Genomic DNA, 23,254 nt, shown 5'->3' on the forward strand with positions numbered 1-23,254 from the left:
TTGAGAGGTTCATCCATAGATAAAGTTTGAATCTCATCATTCTCAATTTTTCTCTCTTGAATCTTTTTTTTGAAATAAATTTTTCATGGTTTTTGTTCATTTTGAAAACGTATTTGTATTGTGTATACCTCAGACAGTAAAAGAATATGATATTAACAAAGATTCAAATCCTTATGCTGTTGCTTGACAACGAAAAGGCATCTATGCATGGACAAGTGTAATTCTCAGGAAGCTGTCTCTCTCCCTTTCTCTCTCTCTCTAGCACTATGGGCCTCTTCAAACCACGCTGCAGGGTCTTTTTTACCACCAGATATGCAGAACAGCTCATGAATTCTCCCCTCATAAGCCCTACATCAGGCCTGTCGCCGTGGCTCCCAATTCAAGCCAGGTTGTTTTGTGGATGGGCTATGATGAATTTTCCTCAGGTGGGCAAGAAGTCACCCCCTATTCCCTCTCTTTTTTTTTCTCTCCCTCTCTCGCATCCACCTGCGGTTATCTTGCATAATGCTCCTCCTCCTCCTTTGCCATCCACACACATGAATAAATTCTACCCATCTTTTTTTTTTCTCTCTCTCTTTCTCTCACTGTGTCCTTCTATATCTCTTCATCGAATCCAGCAAATGCTTACTGCTGCTCTGATCTGTTCGTGTCTTGGAATCAACCAAAGGAGAATAAGGGAGCATTTTGTGGGCAGGATTCAAGTTCTGTCACCACTGGCCTTATGTCATGTATTCACTCCAATTGGCGTGTGATATGATATGCAGGGCTGCACTCTAACCTATTTTTTTCTACTGGTCCGACCTGTCCCTTTTGGACCAGTACATACCCAGTTTTTCCTCTTTTTTTTTAACTGGTCCAAACCTTACATTTGCTGGTCCTGTTCTTTTCTACTTCTTTTTTTGACTGGCCCCAACAATATCATACAAATACATTTTTTACTGGTCATTGTGGACAAGTAAATTTGGCAATTCCAGAATAGTTCATGATTAATAGTTAGTCAAGACACTGGAGAATTTTAAGCCACAAAGTGATGGAAGATCTTTTGAGTGATTCATCAAGTCTTAGTTGACTGTTATACAGCTAGCATGATTGTCTCATACGCAAAAGTGTGACCCCAATATGCCCCACTGCAGAAGTTTTCTGACAAGTCTGACGTCAGCACAAGGTCACATGACTATCGAGACCCCTCCCTCCCCTTCCTCCACTGCTTTCCTCATGCATTTGGAAAAAACAAGTGTGTCTTCAAAGGAGTTATACCATTATGTTTATCACGTAGTCATGACCAGTTCAGCCTCAATCATTTCTTCGAAGATCTACTCTCCCACTTGTCATTATACCTCCCGCCCTCGAGAGTGGCAAACATTAAAGGAGAGAGGACACGTCACTGCAGTGGAATTGTTTTTGAAGAATTCCAAATTCTGGTATGTGCCTTCTTTACTGTACATTTGTAACTTTTTATTTATAGAAAAAAATATCCAAAGTTCTTTCATAGAAAAAGAGCTTGTTTCCAGGGATATTCAGCTTGGCCAAAATCGGTATTAAACCAGCATTGATGTTTCTTTTGTTTATTTCAATCACACCACGTGTTAACTTTGCATGTGTTCAAAGAATAGCACGCTTAAATACTGAGTTAGACACGGGGAGATGATTTTTCCACTTGTTGGGCTAGGGAAACCACTTGAGTGGAAGGGTTATGGAAAGACTCCGCCTGCATATCTTAGGAAATTCTTACGTCAGCAGCCTCCTCATCCTTTTTGCGCCCCGCATTTAAATCTTACAAGACTAAATTCACTACACACCCAAGTCACAGGAGGAATATAACGACCGGGTGATGTTTGACGTCTCCTAGGCTTGTACAGGTCCCTACATAGGCAATCAGCCTCATCGCATACACATGAATTGATAACAAGTCCTCGTACTGCGAAAGTGAGAAAAAAATTCATTAAGGTCCTGGGAATCCTGTTAGATCTTCCACTACTGCTGGCAGAAAAGCCCGAACATAAAAATTTCTGCTTGCCGATTCCTCATACGTCAGACAGCCTGCCCTGACATATAACTTTCCACATGTGTGGAACATTACCACGACAGGTTGTTGACTTCCAATCACTGACTGAGAAGAAAGAAGATGTAAATCTTATTTTCCCTGCTACAATGTCAATACCCTCTCGGCTCTCTATTCCGAATGTCGTGCACAATAGCAACATCCTGTCTTGGATATGCAGTGTTCTACTCATCTTATAGCTTGTCTGCATGAATTGTGCTTCTTCTCTTTAAAGAGACATGAATATTATGCACCACGAAACAGAAAAAAAAAATCACTAGTGATACTTTGAATTATGCACCAGTGTTGCAGCTGAAGCAAAGCTTGATGTGCTAGCAGCTCTTGAAACAAACAAACCAACAGATAGGAGACGACTGTGTGTGTGTGTGTGCAGGCGACTTGCTGGAGAAAACTGAAGAAAGACAGAAAGAAGACGCATTCTGAAAACAGAAATATTCGCTGCATGAAACTTTCACAAATTGGAGCTGACGTGCTCTTACTTGGTATTAAACTTTTGCAAATTGCCACTGGCAATCAATGCATCGTGTAGAGACAAACACTTTTGCATGCATCTTACTTTCGTGAATCTTGGCTCCTCGCAAAATCTGCTTAAGGCTGATGCATGCAAAAAAATGTCTGGTTTTACAGTAGCACTGCTTTTTGTGGAAAGAAGGATGAAATGAAAGGAAGAAATTTATGAGCTCGAGCATATTTGGCTTCTTTAACTTCTTTTGTACAAACAAACAAACCAACCCTGAATCAAATGAATGTCTGCAATCAATTCTGTGCTAGGGACCTTTGACAGTGTGTATATACGGCACTATTGGGTTTTCTGTCCCAATTGACACTAAGGGCACGATATGGGTAATATTGGCCTAATATCCAAACGGCAGCTGTATCCTTTTTCATTCTACCACAAGCCTGGGATGGACAACTCCCAACTTAGCAGAGAAAGGGTTAAATACGAAAAACAGCTAAAGACTGGTATATGTCCTCAGTACTGCATGCTTCAGTAAATTCTCAATTTTTCGTCACTCACACATTAAAGAAAAAATTGTGGTGGACTGTTCCCCAGCCAGTGTTTTCGCATTAATATTCTGTTTTGCTCAGTGAGCACAATATCAAACGAGGAAATACATCACGCGTTAATGCTCGCATGTGTCGGTGCACGTGCGATAAGAGCAAAACCGCAATATCAGCCACGATGAAAAAACAAAAAAAAATACATTATGGGCCTTGCCCTAATCGCATGCTGGAATAATCCCCAGAGACGGACATTGCAAAAGAAATGGATGGTATGACCGCGGCAGTACGGCTCGTTCAGAGTCACGTGGGACGTCCGTTTCACCGGTATGAATGATGATGGTTTTTAATCTGCATTTGCGTCCCGTCAGGTGATGAAGCGCGAGTAGGGGGTCGCGGACGGATGATGGGAATAAAATCAGCGGGGATTCTCCTTTCTGCGGGCAAGACTGATTGCGGGAAATCCTCGGGAGATTGCCCTTTGATTCTTTTACTCACTGAAGAGGCCAACTTTCCCCCTCCTCCGGATCAATTTGATAAAAGTCAGCCTGTAACATGAAAATAACCTACAAAGGAGCGAGTTTAGACTAGCATAGATCAAATTGGAGCAGCAAATCAGCAGAATACTTAAGAAATGTAAGAGAAGAATAAATTGAGGATTTTGCACTTGATTGTTTCAAGGTCAGCTAACATACAGGTCAATTCAGACCTCAAAATGGCCATCGGTTACACGTGAGTGACAATTTCAGTACTGCTTAAAAAAAATAAAAAAATCTTGCTAGACTTGTTCACATAATGCCATCTGAGTTTGTCAGGAAATCAACTTTATTCTCTTGGGACATATACAATAACCATATATCTTTGATTAAACTTGTACAAAATTAGTCACCTAGAAAAAAAAAATGTTTCCCAGCCCTCACATTGTCTAGTTTGATATCATCATTTCCTTCATATGTCTGGTCTATAATTCATTTACCAGAAATAACCACAGCTTAAGCTTGCTTAAACAGCTAAAACTGTGAAATCAAACACAATATTGCCCAAACAAACAAGGCCTGTTATACAAGCAATATCTCTGTCAGAAGACAGAGGCTGCTGCAACATATCTCAGTGTCATACAGAGCTTTATTTTATGTAGTACAGTAGAGATGTCCTAAATTAGCAATCTGCTACTAAATATCAGCTCACCTATTAGTCCTTCCAACAATCAAATGCCAAGATGACAGATTATAGCATACAGACACTGGCTAGAATTTCCTTAACCCGTTGAAAACAGGCTAATTTTTCTACAACATGCATTTCCCATAGACATCTGCCCGAGTATACTCGAGACTCGTCCTCAACGTGTTCATTTAAATTATGACTTAATTTTAGGGTGTTGATCAAATGTTGATAGAATGTTAGTCCATAACTATTCCTGGATATTAAAGATGTAAATGATTTCGTATGTGAACCCCATGTTACATCCCATACTACATAACATATTAGAATATTATAAAACAGTGCTTAAGCTTACCAAAAGTACAAAGAATAAGACAAAAGTACACTTGCGTGCTTATGTAATGCCTTTTTTTTTCACGTGTTATAAATGAGTGGTGCTGTTACTTTCGCCCGCTCTGACCAACTTTTCATTCTCTTGATGACGTCATCCATGACTAACATTCTACAGTGCATTAAACATTCCCATTTGAGCCTCCATATGCGCCTCTCTGTCTGTCTGTCTGTCTGTCTGTCTGTCTGTCTGTCTGTCTCTCCACCCACCCCTCCCCCTCCAGTGGTGATGTAAGCCTAAATCTTAGGGCTCCGGTGTCCAAGACTGTGGGGTGGCTTATGCATACAGATAGGGACAGTTTCAAAGCTGAATGGATAGGGCTGATGTGCATGTGTGTGTGTGTGGGGGGGGGGGGGAGTGAGAAGGACGGGGGGTCTAATGCAGAAGGAGCCTCAAAGTACTTTAAATCAATGACTCACACGAAGAAAGCCCATCACAGCAAATCAGAAACGAGGGTCATGGCATTAACCTTTAGAGGAGCTCTTCGAACATTTGTCAGAGTGGAGGTGGATCTTGACCCCAACAGAAAACGATTTCCAAACACTGAGGCCCAATTTCACAAAGGTGGTTTAAACTTAGACCATGGTACAAAATTTGTACCATGGTCTAAATTTAGCATGAAATAAGCGTACCTTTGACATGCGCGTATCAATGCGTGTTTGCTACTGGACATCTGTAGGCGTGCGCAATCTGTCAAGCGTATTTACGCAGAAGAAATTTGCATAAACCAAGGTTTAAACCATTGTTTCAATTGTACCACCTTTGTGAATTCGGGCCTGAAAGTTTGTATAGAAGGAATCAGTAAAGATTTGAGGCAACTCTGATGAAAATTACTTCTTTTTAACAAGACTTTTTTTCCATGTTGGTGGGTAGGTGAACAGTGTTCTTACAGGCATTTCAAGACTGGTGCCTCAATAATGTAACTGCAGTGCCAAAAGCTTAAAAATTGTTGCCTTTGTATGTCATCCCTTAACAACTTTTTTCATTTTTGCAACATTTTTCCAAGATAATATCAAAGCTGGCGCCAAACAGGGCTGAAACATTGTTTGGGATTAAGTTCATAGTTATAATGTTTTAAAACTGAAATGTATGTTTGACATTTCATAACTGAGTTAGGAGGTTTCTGAATATCAAATCAAAAATCAAATCAATCAAATCAAATCAATATGCCGATTGAGATACAAGGTCTTGTCACCCTGGAGACGATACAATGAGAAGTCAAACCTTCTTCACCGACTTAGACTGATTTTGTATCAAATGAGAGTTTATAGCAAGCAATCTGACAGTCACATGATCAAAAATAATCATCATGTCACTCTCCTATTCGCCATATAAAATGAAATGACATTACAACCTTACAAACTAATGCAGACACAGACAGACAAATGCCATGTGAGTAATGGAAATTAAGCAAAAGCAGAGCCCCATCTATAATCCACTCAATAATTCATGTTATGCATTACTAGTATATGATATTAAAATGAGAAAAGTCTCCATATCCTGGAAAGGGGGAAAATGACTAAACTAAAGGGGTTCAATCATAGTACCTACTTAAGTGATAGAAAAATAGACAGAAGGAGAGAGAAAAGGAGTAGAAATAATGCCTCTGGCACCACTTGGAGGCACTGGAGGGGGGCTGTCTTGCAGTATGATAAATAAGTTTTGCCAAACTGTTGCCACGAGACAACTATTGATAAAATTTTGTGGCTGTTAACCCGTTGAGGACGAGTCTCGAGTATACTCGGGCGGGTGTCTATGGGAAATGTGGGTTGTAGCAATATCAGCACGTACTCAACAGGTTAAGATTGATGCAAAAAAAATAAAGGGGGGGGGGTGGGTCGGCTGTCTTTACAGAAGGAAAGAGAGGAATGAAAAGAGAGAGATACTGAAAAAAAACACACGCATCTGAAACGTGACAGGGAGAGAAAGAGTGAGATAAAAAAAGGCTGGACAAGAATCTTCTGGAAATCTCTGATGGGGTGGTGACTCACTGCACGTCCCTCCCTCCCCTGCGGATGGTGGACGTGGAAGAGGGGTGCATGGTGGATAAGGCTGGCGCGTGAGGGGGACAGCGTCTTCAGAGGCCATTCCGACAGGGCCGTGGCACTCAGAGTCATATCGAATGATCGTGACGTGTCAAATCCGCCGTGACGTGGCTTCAAAAACCACGTGACGAAAGACGAGGAGCGAAATTGTCGCAAAGCCGCCTCGTATCTTAGCTCGAGCATCCTCATATCAAGTGGCAAATGGAGGGGGTTGGGGAAGGGTATAAAGTTGCCGTTTTAGAAAATTGTCAGGTGTTTTTCGTCTCCTCAACTTCGATTCTTCAGTATTGAGAATTCCAAAGGTGGTCTCTTCATCATGCGTCATAAGAATGTACGCACTCAAGCACATTCCTCTCATCAATAAATCTTCATTTGTGACCGGCAAACACATGTACGTCCTTGGAATTCATAGCAATCGTACCTTCTTCTCTTTTTTCTTATCTTTGTGTAAAAAATAATTTCTACTGCGAAACAATCTATCTATCTAACTGATTGGAAGAGTGATGGGTAATCATTCCTTTCACTGCATGTCATGTCTGAGTATCCACAAATTATAGCAATTTTATTACGCACATTTTTTGCTCAATTAATGAATCTTATACCACATGCTGAAAAAAATAGGCGTGATACCCATAATGCACTCTGTTCCTTACATGTCAGCCCTTCAACATGAATCCTAGCTTAGAATCTTAGCTGAAGGTGTTAAATCAATTTCATTTCATATGCATTCCTAAATTAAAAGAAAACACTTGTCAAAACATGACCAAACAAAACGAATTAGAATCAGCCTTGTACAGAACACAGTGTTATCAGCAGAACACAGTGTTATCAGCAGAACGCAGTGTTATCAGCAGAACACAAAGTGTTATCAGCAGTAGATGTGAACGTATCATCAACTGAGAGCCAGAAGGGCGCTATCACATTCTAAGACTTTGAGCATAAATAAAAAGGAAACAATCAATTTTCATGAAACATAAAGTTCATTCAAGCAAAAGTGGGCAAACATTTACTGGACTAAGAGATCACTTGAGACATTCTGACAACCATGTAATTGGGCATCCCTACTATATGTTAGGGACACAGGTATTGTGCATTGCTCACTGAAGACATTAAACCCTGTCTGCAGCAAAGGCCTTTGTGGTGTTTTTTTTCCATGTGTGCCTAGGTTACAGACTCTGTACGGAGGCTACATGATGTTTTTGACGTGACGAAGTTAGAAATTTAAAACTCTCTTTGACTGTGAATGAGTGGATTACAAGTGTCATCACGTTCCACAATGCAAGCTGTTTCCAAACTGCAAACCCTTCCCACAATGCCACTCCTTCCCACAATGCCATCCTTGGCCTTGTCTTCCTCACAAGTGTCGGAACAAACGCAGTCCCGTCAACTCTCCTTACAAGGCCTTGTGGCACCAAACAAAGGACACGACACGACACCAATCAAATACAGAACCACCTCCGCAGAGGGCGAGAGATGTCATCAATGTAAATTAGCTGGCGAAGGGTGAGGGTGGGGAGGGGAAGAAATAATATATCAACTTGTTGTTGGTTGCTATGGCAACTGTTTCCACAACCGGCCAAGCTTTCACCAACACTAGATGCATACGTCCTCCTCACACGCATTGCGCCAAACGATAAGTCGCCATGACTGATACCATACACTGCCGATGAAACGGTGCTATTTCATTAATCCAACCCAAGGACAGCATCCCCTTTGAAGCTGGTAATGGAATAAGAGAACACGCAATGTATAGGGTCTGCCAGATTACAGGTACGGAGAACGGGATACACAGACTTAAATTGATGAAATGGGCAGACAAACAGAGAAGCAAAAATGAGCATATGATGCTAGTTTTGGTACCCTGGGGAACCAAATAGAAATCTGCCATTCTGTTTAACTATTCATTCTCTCTTTTTGTTTTTTTAGGGTGGTACCTCAGGTTATCCCCCCCCAAAAAAAAAAAAAAAAAAAAAAAAGAATGGATGAAAGTAACTTCTAGTGCTTTATGGAAGAAAATTCTGCTGCAAAAATGAGTTCAGCAGTGCTGCACAATCACAACTTCAGCGCTTAGCACACACGCTACAGACAGCTGCATTGCACTATGCATTACCAGTCCATGGAAGATGTAAAATAAGTTATCATAGAATAAGTTAGTGGACTAAAATGATCTCATTTTGAATTTACTCTTCAAAATTGTACATGTTTCAAAAAAGTTTTATATAAAGTATTATCACTACTATTGTTATTATTATTATTTTCATTATGATTATGATTATGATGATGATGATTATGATTATTATTATTATTATTAGTAGTAGTAGTAGTAGTAGTAGTAGTAACAATAATAATAATAATAATAATATTATTATTATTATTATTATTATTATTATTATTATAACTGTGGTAGAAAATCTCTTTAACGGGGCTAAATTGGTATTGGGATCATTATCACAGATTGCTAAATTTTTGACCTCCATGATATGATGGTAATGTGTATTTATGCATCTTATGAACATGAGACGGTGCCATTCAACACAATACCCCAGGGTATGACGGTACTCCAGGGTCCGGGGTGAGGTATGGTACATCATATATCAAATATAATCTGTAATGAATTCTAAATGAGAAAAAACTTGGAGGAGTTTTTTTTTTCTTTTTTTAAGATATATCCATATCTTCTATGCTCAATATAAGGTAGGTAGAGAGAGAGAGAGAAAAAAAAAAGAAGAAGATATAAATATACCTTGGGAGACAAATACACTGTAGATACATGCAGATACCTACCAGTAAGATGATTATGCAAACTGACAGACTCAAAGAGAATCACTTAGCATGTGGTCTGGATGACCAGAAATGTGCAACTCTGTGACTGCTTTTATTCGCGCCACGTAAATAAAAACAGGCCCTCCCCCTTGAATGGGCACCCTCTGGACCTATAACAGACACGAAATGTTGACAAAGAGGCTAGACACATTGTCTGAGCGTTTCAAAACCTTTCAATCACACAGAGTTCATTTGCGGAATTAGACATCGGGGATTAGATCAGCTTGTTGATCTTGCATCGCTAAAGGTCGCTTCAATCAAAGGCTCAGTAATCGCCGACCACGGAGCCTTCGCCGAATTCACGTTCCCTCATTCGATCGACGCTCCTGTTACTCTGCAGGTTTTTCCCTCTTCTTCTTCTTCTTTTTTTTTTTAAAGATGGAGACAACTTGGGGCCCCAGAACATCAGTAGCAGGTACTTTATCCTTCCCTGCCCTCCTTTCCCTATACCTCCCATTTATCTCATGTCATGACTCACTGCACGGCTGCATCCGCTAGTCACTATCGCTTGATCCAAATAAGATCAGAGGGAGCCAAGTTTTATGTGAAATCACTTACAGTGCCATGGAAAAAATCAATATTCCTTTCAATATAACATTATGCATTTGTATATACACAACTAAAACGAAACTGACATTCATATCACATTAAGATATTTCATGGACTGCTTACAGAAAAGAGACTCACCACAGCACTGGAAGAGGTATTAAATTTCAAATTTGGAAACTTTCATGTGTACTCGTCTATCATTGTCCTCTACAGGTCCGTTTGTGAAGTATTGATCAGCATTTCCCTTAATTCTAATTTTCAGGACAGTATTCCTTCCCCCCCCCCAAATCCATTTGATAAGGTTTTGTGGGTTTTGATGATGATTCATACTATCTGTACCTAAGATTGATATCTGCAATGGGTCATCAAAATTCTGCCATTGGTGGTTCTTTGTTGTTCCCTAGATCAATTTGTAATACAAAAACTCATACTACAAAACTTTCATGATTCAGATGAGCAGTATCTCCCTAGCGTGTAAAGGAAATCATTTTAGTAAATATGAGACTTGCAAATAATGTATTCATGGCAGCTTTGCACAGACAGTAGATCATAGGCTACCTTCGAGAGATAAAGAAAAATATTTTTGCCAATCATAGAATTTATACTCATCAAAAGTAGCACAAAATACAAAAAAAATTTAATGTAATACAAATATTTGCATTTTTACAGTAACTCAGAGACTTGCAACACCATCAAATGAATAAGAAATGGCAAATCTTTGGTTCTGACTGTCATGAGCTGAACAGTTGACTGTGTGCTTATGTTATACCTTCAGAGATGTGGAATGTATTGTAACACAACTCTTCCTTGCCAGTGAATTACGGGTGTGTCTGAACAGTCTTCGGGGTATTGATACTGGTCACCCACGCCACAAGTGGTATGATGTCATGTCACGTGATAAATCACATGACCTCCCTATCTCTTTCTCTGATAGGCACCATAAGAGGAAATACATCGTATGTAGCAAATGCAGGAGACGTCTACCAGTCAATATGTTAACTACCGGCTTTCCTTGAAAAACAGAATACATTTATCTACGGGCACGAATTGTTTCGAGAACCGCTACCGCAAGGGGTTTCCGCTCGCTCAATAATGCAGGCCACACTGATCTTGTGGGAAGGGGAGTAGGGGAGGGGAGGGGAGGGGAGCGCTGCGGGGCCGGCAGAGGAGACAGATTCCTCGCTTTGAATCCCGTCACGTTAATTGGTGATGACATTTGTGGGCTGCATAAATCGAAGCTTCATTCGGAATGGTTTAGGGAGGCTGGTTCCTCGCTGAAGGGTGATCAAAGACAGGAGTGATTAGAAAGAAAGTTTCTTTTACTTCTCTATGATGAGCCATCCACCAAAAGGTGATGAACTACCCGGGGGGGGGGGGGGGGGGGGGGGAACCATCTCACATCTATGAAGTAGAAGTATCATAGACTCAAAACTCATGCCGCAACATGTGAATGATTTGATCGCAAACAGCATTCTTGCCAATTTGGGAATATTTTGTGGTTAAACATGCTGAGAAACAGAGAAAAGAATGAGGTAATATGGGATGTTCTTAATCATAACTTCCGGATTACTCCTCGTTGAATGCAACAAGTGAGGTATCATTGGAATGGTTTTATTTTGCTTATCTGATAATGGACTTACTTTAGAATGTTTGAAAATGACATTTAGCTCATTTTACAATCAAAGTCTTCAGCTCTACCTCCCTTATTTCTTCTCTTATACTTTCGTAGAATTGCGCAAAACAAGGAATTTAAACACAGCTTACAGTATTTCATTATGTCTATGCAAGCATGATACATATGGAATAGAAATCAAAATATTTTAGATTGAGAAATTAAATATTTACATCTCTGGGCAACAGCAGGTTATTAACACCCTAAGAACAAACATGTGTACATGAAATAAAAGAAATGAATGGAGAACTATGGAAGAATATGATTAAAACTGCATCTATCATACAGGGAAAGAGATCTTTTCTCCGTGTGCAGCAGCAAACTATCAATGATAAATTATTGTGCAGTAGTCCTTAAAATGATGCTGAAGTTACACTATGAAAAAAGGCTCAATTAAACATGCATTATACAATGTGATCACTTATCTTAAAAGCTCATTCAAGCGCAAGTCAATAAATGGAATACACCACCCAACTTTTTTTAACCACTTTTCCAGCTTTCTTTCTTGATGAGTCTTTACAAACAAAGCTATCATGCGGAATCAAACCATGTAAAATGGATCAACACAGACTCAATTAAGATGCCCATTGCACGCGGCCTTGCCCCTACAATCTATAGGTGCTAAGACTTAGTGCTAATGATATTCTGTTTCATTGTACGTAGAGACCATGATGTTTTGGTTTTCTCCTTTTGTTGTGACCATTCCTCATGAGATGCATCTACAATTAACGTATTGGTCAATCTTCCACGCGAATGACGCACATCGAATCCACTTGGGAAATAGTCATTGCGGGTCTCCCCTCATTAGCAATGCACTGAGTTGTATTTTTAATCTTGCACTGATAAGGCCCGGCCTAATTCGGCCACAGACCATCTATTTTGTCCCAACAAATACTTCGACTAATAATGACCATGTTCAATTTCTAATGAAAATTTGCTGAGTAGAAGCAGTGATACTTATTTTATTTGATATATAACACAGACTGTAGGTTCTACAACCATGTACATATGTGTGTGTGTGTTTGTGTGTGTGTGTGTGTGTGTGTGTGCGTGTGTTTCTGTGTGTGATGTGTGTGTTTGTTGGCAAGGAGGGTATATTTTTTCTTTAGTGTAGTTATGTGTAAGTTTGTGTACAAACGTCAGCTGTACGTTGTGCCTTTCAGGTCGTGCACAGATTGATTTTTTTTCTCATTGATCATTCATTGTCCATTGTATATTGTGTCTACATTCAAGATGAATGTTTAGCCACGTGAAATTAGAGAGATCAAATAAAGATTATTGAAAAAAAACTGTATATGTGTGCAATGTGCAAAATTCACAGTATCTTCACGATACTTGACGTATTACATGTCAGCGAGACAACTCCCTTACTTCCTTCAAGGCGAGAAAACGATTAATCCGACCACTGTGCTTAGGCAACTCAATATCCCTCACTCATTCGCATGGATGCACAAACCCAAGGATGCGTGCCGAACAAAATCCACGTGCTTGCACAAGCACATGGCATCACGAGAAGAAACAGACCACCATAATATACCAGACACCTACTATCATACATGCTGAGATACATTGTTTTAGACAAAAACAAGCAAAATCAATTTTGAAATGCAGTTGTGAAAATATCATGTAAGCATTCTTCTAAAACTGTTTCTTCATATTCGGGTATCATAATAATCTATATTTCATTATCAATAATCATTATTACCATCAAATCGATGAATATGTTTGATACATTTTACAGAGCTGTTTGCTAACTTAACTATTTTTGTAGCACTTTCAACCTTTGCCATGTACTTGTGTACTCAGAGAGTCATATCCATACAGCCAAGTTTTTTTTACTCCTAAATCACTGGTGTGCACATGATATTAACAAGAAAAGAAAGAGAAAGAGAACATGAAATGGACTCACCGGTTTCCGAACATCCGGCAGAGTGAAGTAGAGGAGGTAGACAAGTGGAGCGAGAAGGACGTAAGTCACCTGTTTCCTCCAACCTGAGGGCCAGCTGATGTCTAGGGGCTCCTCCACCTCCATATCTGCCATGTCGGGCTGTGGTTGCCATGGAGACCGCATCACAAGTAGAAGTCAGAGGGGAGAGGAGGGTGGGACAAAAAACAAGCAATAGGATTGAAGGGCCATGTCAGTCTTTGAGCAGGAATATTTTGCACATTCCCTCGCTGGAACTATAGTAAACACACCACAATCATAAGAATACCATATTCTTGTTTTTGTCCAGATAATTGTGATCACAGCTTTGTTGCAACATTCTTTCTTACATATCAATAGCTTAACCTTTACTTGCTGAACACCAGTCCATCAAAAAGTGTTCACAGGCATCATTCATCAACATCACATTTAATATAAGTCAGTATCAAACAGCATCACAGAGTATCTCTGTGCATGTAAAGAAGGATAATGATGCTAGAACCATTCTCAGTCATTTTGTTTTAGTTTTGGTGCTGTCATCATATTCTCTGATTGCATACATTTACTTAATGTTCACATGATACTTGGTAGTAAAATAAATGTTCCCATCTCTATAAACCAGCATTAAAACTGATAATACTTACAGCAACAAATGCTCATCAGCAATTACAAATTTGGATAAGATCAAACATAATTCTAAGAAAGTTTTCTTTTTCCCCCATCAGATTCGTCAGCCGTCACTGAGCGGGATAATGACTACTTGGTGTCTTCAGAGAATTGTGAATATCCGTCATTATCAAGACGGTTGTCAAGACAAATTATAACAAACAAAACAGGTCAAAATTCTCATGACGTATCTACCTACATCAAAAGTGTCACTTGATATTCTTTCTGCTTTTTAATTAGAATGCTTTAGTCATTTATCAAAATGAACAAGAACGTGATGTGTACTGAAATTGTCATAACATTAGTGTCTGTGAAAAATACTCAGATCACACAATATTCTTCGCTTTTTAATATGCAGATTATAAGTCTTGCAGTAATCTCTCAAAATTTTATCTCATCCGTCTGGTGAACCCATCTGTGGACACATGAGCCTCTTAGAAATGTGGAGGTTAGTTGTCCTGATTTTCTGTATACTTTCAATCAAAAAAAAAAGAAAATTGATAAAATGAACGACATCTTAGTTTTCATATTTGAATCATCCTCCTTAAAAGGAAGGCTCTGAATACTTGTTTATAACCATCTAAGCACAAACATAAATTACATTGCCCCCCAAACAAAATTCTGTTGTAATGAAAACATTCTGAGAAAATAATAAGAAACACAGTTCACAAGAATTAGGAGCATAGGGAGACAATTCTAATTTTAGAATGGGTATTTAAAAATACTTTAGGATGGAAGAACAGAGCAGAATGCCAAATTAAACCACAATATCACAAGAAGCTTTGTTTTATATCAGCACAGTGTTGCAGATGGTCTTGTCTTGAGTTTAGTGTTTATGAGAAAATATGGAAGAGGCACCAAAAGATAAGATTCATTTCTTTCTAGGACTGATACAAAGCTGTGTGTGTGCATGTTGTTTGCCTTCATTTTCCTTTTTTTTTCTTTTTTTTCTTTTTTTGCGTGGAAAGGCAAGTCATCTAATGGCCATGTTCATCAATCATGACAGTCAGTTACAAAATCAGGTTTGATTCAATTAAGCTTAATAGGAAAAATGGTCTGAAATATTAAACACCCTGCATTTACAGAAAAGTATGCATTTTATCTGTGTGTGTGTACGTGTGTGTGTGTGTATTTTTCATGTGTCTGTCCATGTATGTTTTTGTTTGTGTGTGTGTGTATATATAGGTTACTGACTGTGATAGGAGGCAATCCATCATTTCATTCTCGGCATATCAATATCTTCTTTACTGGGATAATGGATAGGTTTATCCACCACTAACACAGGACGGCATTCTCATCCCTACGAAAGGCGATACGTTCTAGGTAAAATGATGATGTTGCTTGAAAGGCCAAATGGGCTTCAAGGGAGAACTTTTTTTTTTTGTGGCTATTTACCGTGCCTCACACGTGCGGACCAGCCATCATTCACTGGGCGATTGTCTCTCGATTATCCCGGGCCACCGGTCTACGAGGAAATCAGCGTTCGCAGAGCTGCTAATCCCGTGATCAATTACCCCCCGGATAATCCCGGGGCTTCCTGGGCTGCCCCTTGCAATTACAAAATCCAACTTTTTATGCTTTCTCTCTCTCATACTGAGGAAGACTGGGCCACTAACATTATATCAAAGCCTAGTGCAAGGACAATGCCCTTCTTGCTATCAATTGAACAGACATGTAGTAATCAATCCTCAGCAGGGGATCTGACATTTTTTTTTTGTATAAACATCCATGAAATTGGAACATTCTGAGATGAGAGTGGGAGTGGTTATCAACAGCTACAAAAACTAGAAATGCCAAACCGAAAGGCAAAAAACCTCCCTTGTCTTGAATAATATCAAAGGTACAGTATGGACCTACTATGTGGAAAGAGAAGGTAAACATAGTGCTTACTAGGCTCTAGAGGCTTGATCAATTAAACTGTTCCTTTCGGGAACCCGGTATGCCAGGTTCCTAAAATGTACTCAAGTGCTCTGCATAGGTGGCCTGAATTCATGTTTATTTGTATCATACTGAGCAGAAAAATAACTTTTATAGGGAAAGATTAGAGTTTCTGCTAATTGATAGCTTGTTCTTTTTAGTCTCAGAATTGCATGAATTTTAGCGTAATTTAAATTTTCCAACGTAGTAGTAAGCTTGTTTGGCCAGAAAACTTGTATGAAGACGTACATAGCAATCAAGGCTGAGCTCAAAAGATTTTGACTTTTGCTGACCCAATTCGGATGCCCTTATACGTACGTGTACAGCAAAACAATTTGCCAACCCAGAACACGCTCTATTTATATCTCACGTCCGATCAATATTTTGCATTGTTCGATGGCACATGCAGTTGAATGTGGAAAGGGAATACATGAACTGCTTGACTGCTTTTGCACAGGCGGGTTAGCAACCGTCTGTTCTTTGTCAATGGGCAAAAAGAATCTCATTTGGGGGCACTGAAGTTCTCAAAGATTTAATTGCAGAGGAAAGGGGTTAAAAAAATCTCATATTGCCCAAATTTTACAGGTTTACTATAAAAATAAATAAAAGATTAATGTTAGGTGATGAAAGCACCTTTTGAAAGATTGACCGAGGACAATCATACAATTTAATTTCTCATCAAAAATGTTAAATACTTGACTTCAACAGAAAGTGAAATATATATTATGTGGAACATTCCTATTTGAAGATATATTGCTTTTACAAAATTTGCAAGGAATCTGAGTACCATCAGCCCTACTATACAATATGAGAAACCAAGTTTGTATTCACTGTTGGAAATGTAAAATTAAATTTTGCATTGTGACTTTGATTATTTGTGCCCACTACTCAATCAATTAATCAGCCTGTATTTCATTTTCAAAACCATTATCTTAGAATAATTTGGTACAAACACTGAAATTAGAGACTTCGACCTTTGATCTCTAACATATCATATTATATCATTTTGAATATTGTCTTGTAATACAATTTTTGTGAACAGAGTTAAATCATATTATATCTCAAATTACTTAGCTTTCAAATAATACAAAATGTCATGAATTTCACCAAGAAATTTGTCAAATTATTTCACAAATGTAATCACTGATTCCCCAGGTAAATTATACTCATGGCAAAGTTTGGACACTTCTCGGGGAAATTTCTACACTTTAAATTCCCAACAAAACGGGCAGACTGTGAAATTTTCCTATTTCCCTTTCCTTCCCTTTGAACAATATCACCAAAGAGGAAAATTTTCGGGCCAAAACAGGACAACACTTGGGGGAATAAGATATGTGTGGTATGTTGTTTTGTCAAACGTGAAGTTGTCATTAAGTTATTCAAGTCATTAGCGAGACAGACATTGGTAGGTTTTTAACTATATTGGCCAGCAAGGATTCGAGCAACGTCCCTCACATTGATGGCAAAAATAAAGACAGTGATTATACCGATAAGAACAGAAGAATGAGAAGTAATATGATACTGATACTCCTGACATCACTGATGTCAGCCATGATAAAACCAATGCCAATAGTGCACTATGAATTATAACTTACCCCATCGTGCATTCCACCATCCTCTACGTGATACGGTGCTCCTGCAGGTGTAAGTTGTTCTGTGCTCTTTTCAAATTTCTGTTCCACACCGTTTGCAACTGCACCCCCATTTAGTCCATTATTTTGTCCCCCGTTCACCGTAATTTGCACTCCATTGTTTTTCTCCGCCCCGTCCACGACACCATTGGTGTTGGTATGCTCTGCCTCAGAGTTTGCAGTCGGAGTCTTACTCTCACTGTCGGTTATTTGCGCATCCACACTGTTTGGGTGTTGTCCATTTGCGGGCTCCTCATTTGACGCGTCCCCATTCGGCGTCTGCGAGCCCAGCGGACTGTCACACGCCTGGGACACTGTGGTGATCTGCGTGGGCTCATCCGTGATCACGTCCCCGTTGACGTACCCGTTGTGGTACGAAATGGTTAGTTTCTGGTTGGACCGGGCACTCTCCGGCCTGCTGGATGATTGTTCATTTTGCGGCTGGGAGGCATCCTTGCCGTTCCCCGTGGGGTGGACGAGAGAGCTTCGCTGTCTCTTGGCCATGGAGTTCATCTGAATGGCTTTATCCTGAACAACGATGTCAGCTGTAAGAAAGTACCCAGAACAATCAACTCATTACTTTAGAGAGATGAACAAAGTTAGGAGCTAGAGTATCAGATGATGGTGAAAATCGGGCAGAGTTGTAAACAAAACTTCCTGTCTCAAAAACCCGCCGGTGTCGGGTGTTGCAAATTTTTAGTGAAGGTGAGATCGAGCCATCTAACTCTTCTGCTTTCAATTTGACCAAAAAGTACCGACTATCCCAAAAGATTCAATTGATGTGTTTGCTGTACTGTGGAAATAGTCAGCTTTTTACATTTAAAGTACTTATAGCTTCAGGGCAAGGATTTCTTCCTTCACTGGTTTCACTTTCTTGCTATGACATGTTTCATGGTGGAAACCATTGTCAAGTTGGTATATTTGTACTGCAATCCTAGGGGATACAGAAAGGCATCATCTCCAGAAGAAACCCCAGTGAAGACTGAATTGGTTGGCTCAGGTTGTATCTATACCTAATTATCTGACAGTGGCATTACAGGCTTAACCCTAGGGGTTCTGGCTCTCGAAAAAAGAAATGTAAAAGCTTTTACAGCAGGTCATTAGATGGGTACATTTACAAATACAGGAAAAAAAAATGCCCCCTTCTATTTCTAGTATGTTACTCAATGATGATGAAGTTTTTTGTACTGATCATATTTATGAAACTGATGATAAAAATTGATCTTTATGTTCTGCCTTGCCACCATAATATGTGGAGCTCAAGGGAGGTAGAACATATCACCCAGTCACAACAATGAAGCCTGCATCCCCACTGCACTCACTCCATTCTACCCAGAGCATTCTAGCCAGACCACGGGCACTTTCAATCACATCCATGCTAAATGAACTAAACATGATATTTGACTTTCTAACAATAGTACATGTCTACACACCTTGGGCTGTGAATAAAGTGGCTTTTGTCTTCAAAGAACCACAATGAGGCTTGAACTTTGACCCTTATACCTAAATGTTCAGTGCACAATCTAACAGACCACAGCACTTCCACAATTCACCACATCTATTAAGAGTCCTGCTGAAAGTTTTCTTTTTCATGCATAGACCCTACTTTGATTCCCCTTTCTTGTTTTACTTGGAAGTTTTTCCATCATCTAAGGTGACATATATCTATATGGTTAAACCAGAAATTTTCATGCGCATAAAAGTTTTGTTGTCCACACAATGCATTGAATGCCTGTGGTAATTTGCATAAGTTTCATGCTGCAAAAAAAGCCATCGGCCATAATTTGCAAAAGTTTTCTGGCATGAATGTTTCTGGTTTTATAAGAGTTTATCAACAATGCAATCCTGCGGTAAATTTCAATTTGTTACTCTCTCTCTATATATATATATGGCAGATATTTTCACAGAAGAGTTCAAGGACCTGCTTTGAAAGGTCGCTTCATAAATCTATCAATATATCTGTACCTAGCGCTGTAGATATTGACATCAATATTTTTTTTCCCACTCAAAGAAGCCAGAGAATCTTGAACATATGCAGCTGGGTGCAAATCCCTCCGGTAACATCTCCAATTTATCAGCTTGTCGCCATGGCAAGAGGCAGCGGTGGGCGACAGCACGTAACACAGAGAACATTTTGCTACCGCAGTCCTCTTTGCTCCTTAGTGCTCGCAAAAATGGCGCAAGTCACCTAAATCCTCTTCTGCTTCATTGGTAGAATTTACATCATCCCTATCCAAATCCCCCTACCTCCCACTCAATCTGCCCAGAGGACAATCGCTGCCTGGGGCTGTACCAGCGTACGCAGGGGTGGGAGGAGGTTTGGGTACGGGGGTTGGGGAATTGATGGAAGAAGCTCAGTAAAAAGGAGAGGGAGCGAGGGGAAAGGGAAACTCACATTTAACAATACATATGTTTCGGGGCTGCATGAGCAAAGTGGTGGGAGAAGGCCTGGAGTGTAGGGGTACAGTAAAAGGTGGAGAAAGTTCAGGAAAAAGGGGGCAGGGGAAAAGGAAGGGGTTATTCACACATGAAAATACTTTGGTTTGGGGGCTGCATTAACAAACACAAAGGTGGAAAAAGTTCAGGGAAAGGGGGCAAAGGAAAAGGAAGGGGTTATTAACACATGAAAATACTTTGGTTTGGGGGCTGCATTAGCATACACAAAGGTGGAGAAAGTTCAGGAAAAGGGGGCAAGGGAAAAGGAAGAGGTTATTCACACATGAAAATACTTTAGTTTGGGGGCTGCATTAGCATACACAGAGGTAGAGAAAAATCAGCAAAAGGGGGCAAGGGAAAAGGAAGGGGTTATTTACACATGGGAATACTTCGGTTTTGGGGCTGCATTAGCATACACAGTGGTGGGAGAAGGTTTGGGGTGTAGGGGGGTAGGGTAACAGGTGGAGGAGGTACAAGTTCAGGAAAAGGGGGCAAGGGAGAGGGAAGGGGGTACTCACACATGAAAATAGGGAGGTTTCTTGTCAACTTTTGATGGTGCCTCATGATATTGCTAAAGGGATGGTTTACCAACTAGAATGTATTCAGATGCTTGCACCATGAAATAATTTCACACTTCATATCATCTAGACCATAATCATAGCAGTTTTGGATGTACAAATTAATTGCCAATAAGACTAGAGGCATCAAGTCTTTGATTATTAATATTAGAACCACAAAAAAGATGATTTCTCTTTATTAAGAAAATGCCTTGATTTAGCATTCAATATCATTTTCATATGCTTGGTTTTGGAATTTGTTCACTCGACCATGAAAAAAAAAGAAGTAGTATATGATATCTTAGATTTATGGTATCTGCCAAGCAAGACATATTGAAAGCAATGAAAAAAAAAATCAATTATTTAGCACCATGATGACCCGATTGTATGCCAAGTTACATTGTACAATATACATATGCCCTAATTACCACACATGCCGGGTACTCACTTTTATGTGTACATGAAATCACCACACACACTCACATATTTGTATACATATATGTTAGTATATATGTGAGTACACATATGTGTGTAATAATAATCACCACATACATATATGATACACACACACACAAACACACCTGTTTTCAGCAATGAAATGAAATGTGCAATAATTACGCAGGTACAGTCCTGGAGGTAAAGTCTCTCAAAGTAGCATGTAAAGTAGTACATACATCTTTTGCCATGACCCCAATTTATGCTATGCATTTCGCTCGAAATCATTTTGCATGCACGCATTATTACCCCCTGCATCTGAAGTTAACATTTCATGCCCGCATCTTAAGCGCAGCAATCAGATCAGCGGAAATATGATAAATATCTGAATAATGCATGACCCCCATTAACCCAGCATCTTGGGACATGCGGCCTTCCTCGGCAATCACGCCAGAGCATCTGCAAATTTTTCCTCGGCGCACCGGCGAGCATCAATAATGCAGACGTGTACGCATCGTGCATCCTCCTCCCTTTCCCCCTACCTCCTTCCTTTTGCACTTTGGCAAAGGTGGGGATGTGAGCGCGGTAGGGCAGGCAGGCGGGGCTGGGATGCTGATGGGAGCTGGCTGTGTATGCGCCTCGTGCCTGCCTACGCTTCTTGATTACTTTTCAGCCTTGTAACTACTGACCTGCATGAACAAGAAAACTCTGAGCCTTAAACTTACTTTAAAGGGGCCACGCTTGCGTGCCCCGGCTCATCTAATGGCGTGTCAGCTTCGTATTATTCACACAACACACACTGACGTGTGAAGAAAAATTAATAATAGACTAAAGAAGGTAGCGCGCTGCTAGTGTAATGTTGTATAAAGGTTTGCCTCTGCACACCTCATTATGTACAGCATTTCCAATTAAGTAATTTTGAGCAGTGCATAATTGTCTCTATTCGTATGCATAATTTTCTCCTTCCATGCATTACACTATTAGTTCATATCGCACACAGAAGTTTGCATGGAGTCTTGTACACTGTAAGGCTCATAAGCTTTTATAGCACAAGAACTAGCAATTATTATCATTTTTTTTTTTGCCATAGCTTATGCTGTAATTTGGACTGCTATATTTTCCTTCTACATATTCTTATGGCTGCATTTAATCTTTATCTTACAGAGATAACTTGAATATGTCCTGAATTTATGCTATCAAGGGTAAGCCTTAAAATTTTGTGAGCCAGGTACTAAAAGGGACAGTATAGTTTCGGTTGAGATGGGAATTCATCTTTTAACTTTGTGTGAGATAATTACAATGCCCTTTATGAAATATTAAAGAGCATACAATTCTAAGAGGAATTCAAAGTGTATTTGATGAAAATTTTTTTTTAATCGGCTGAGATATAAAACATCACCTTCTTCGCTATTTACCATTGATGGCTTCACACTTTTGACAAAAAACAGGGCAGGTAAAAAAGGCGGCGGAGTTGGGCTTTACGTCACTCAGAATTTGAATTATGAACTCTTAGACGAATTCAGTTTAACGTCTGAAGTTATTGAGAGTATTTTCATTGAAATTAGGGTTCCAAATAGAAAAAGTATTGTTGTCGGTGAAATATACAGACCTCCAAATACAAGCCCCACTGAATTTATTGAATCTTTATCCGTACTTTTAGCTGCTAAATATTTGGAGAATAAAAGTTGTTTCATCATGGGTGACTTCAATTTCAACCTTTTAGACTGTCATACCAACTCCGCATGCCAAGATTTCCTCAATGTGATGTTATCCGAGTCCTTTTCACCTCTTATAAGCCCACTCGAATTTCAGATGTCACAGCAACTCTAATTGACAACATCTTTGTTAATAGTTCTCTTTCCAATATCACGTTTGGTGTAATAGTGTCTGATGTATCCGATCATTTTCTGATTTTCGCTGTTCTGCCCAATGTTAACATAAGTAATGCCTCTTTTTATTCGCCCAATTCTGGTTTTCGAGAAA

At 39.6% G+C, this 23,254-nt stretch overlaps 1 protein-coding gene across 1 annotated transcript in view; it reads right to left on the reverse strand.

The window, feature by feature from the left end:
* Positions 1 to 23,254, reverse strand: part of LOC139722155 (sodium/potassium/calcium exchanger 2-like) — a 104,693-nt gene that overhangs the window by 22,636 nt on the left and 58,803 nt on the right. Inside the window, exons 3-4 of the mRNA XM_071633464.1 lie at positions 17,808 to 18,388; positions 13,615 to 13,752 (exon numbers count right to left, since the gene is read on the reverse strand). Of these exons, the coding sequence (XP_071489565.1) occupies positions 13,615 to 13,752; positions 17,808 to 18,388 (719 nt within the window). The remainder of the gene's footprint in view (positions 1 to 13,614; positions 13,753 to 17,807; positions 18,389 to 23,254) is intronic.

This window comes from Diadema antillarum, unplaced genomic scaffold (assembly GCF_040938485.1).
Source record: "Diadema antillarum isolate AM-2024a unplaced genomic scaffold, OU_Dant_1.0 scf00000159, whole genome shotgun sequence".
Classification (NCBI taxonomy): domain Eukaryota; kingdom Metazoa; phylum Echinodermata; class Echinoidea; order Diadematoida; family Diadematidae; genus Diadema; species Diadema antillarum.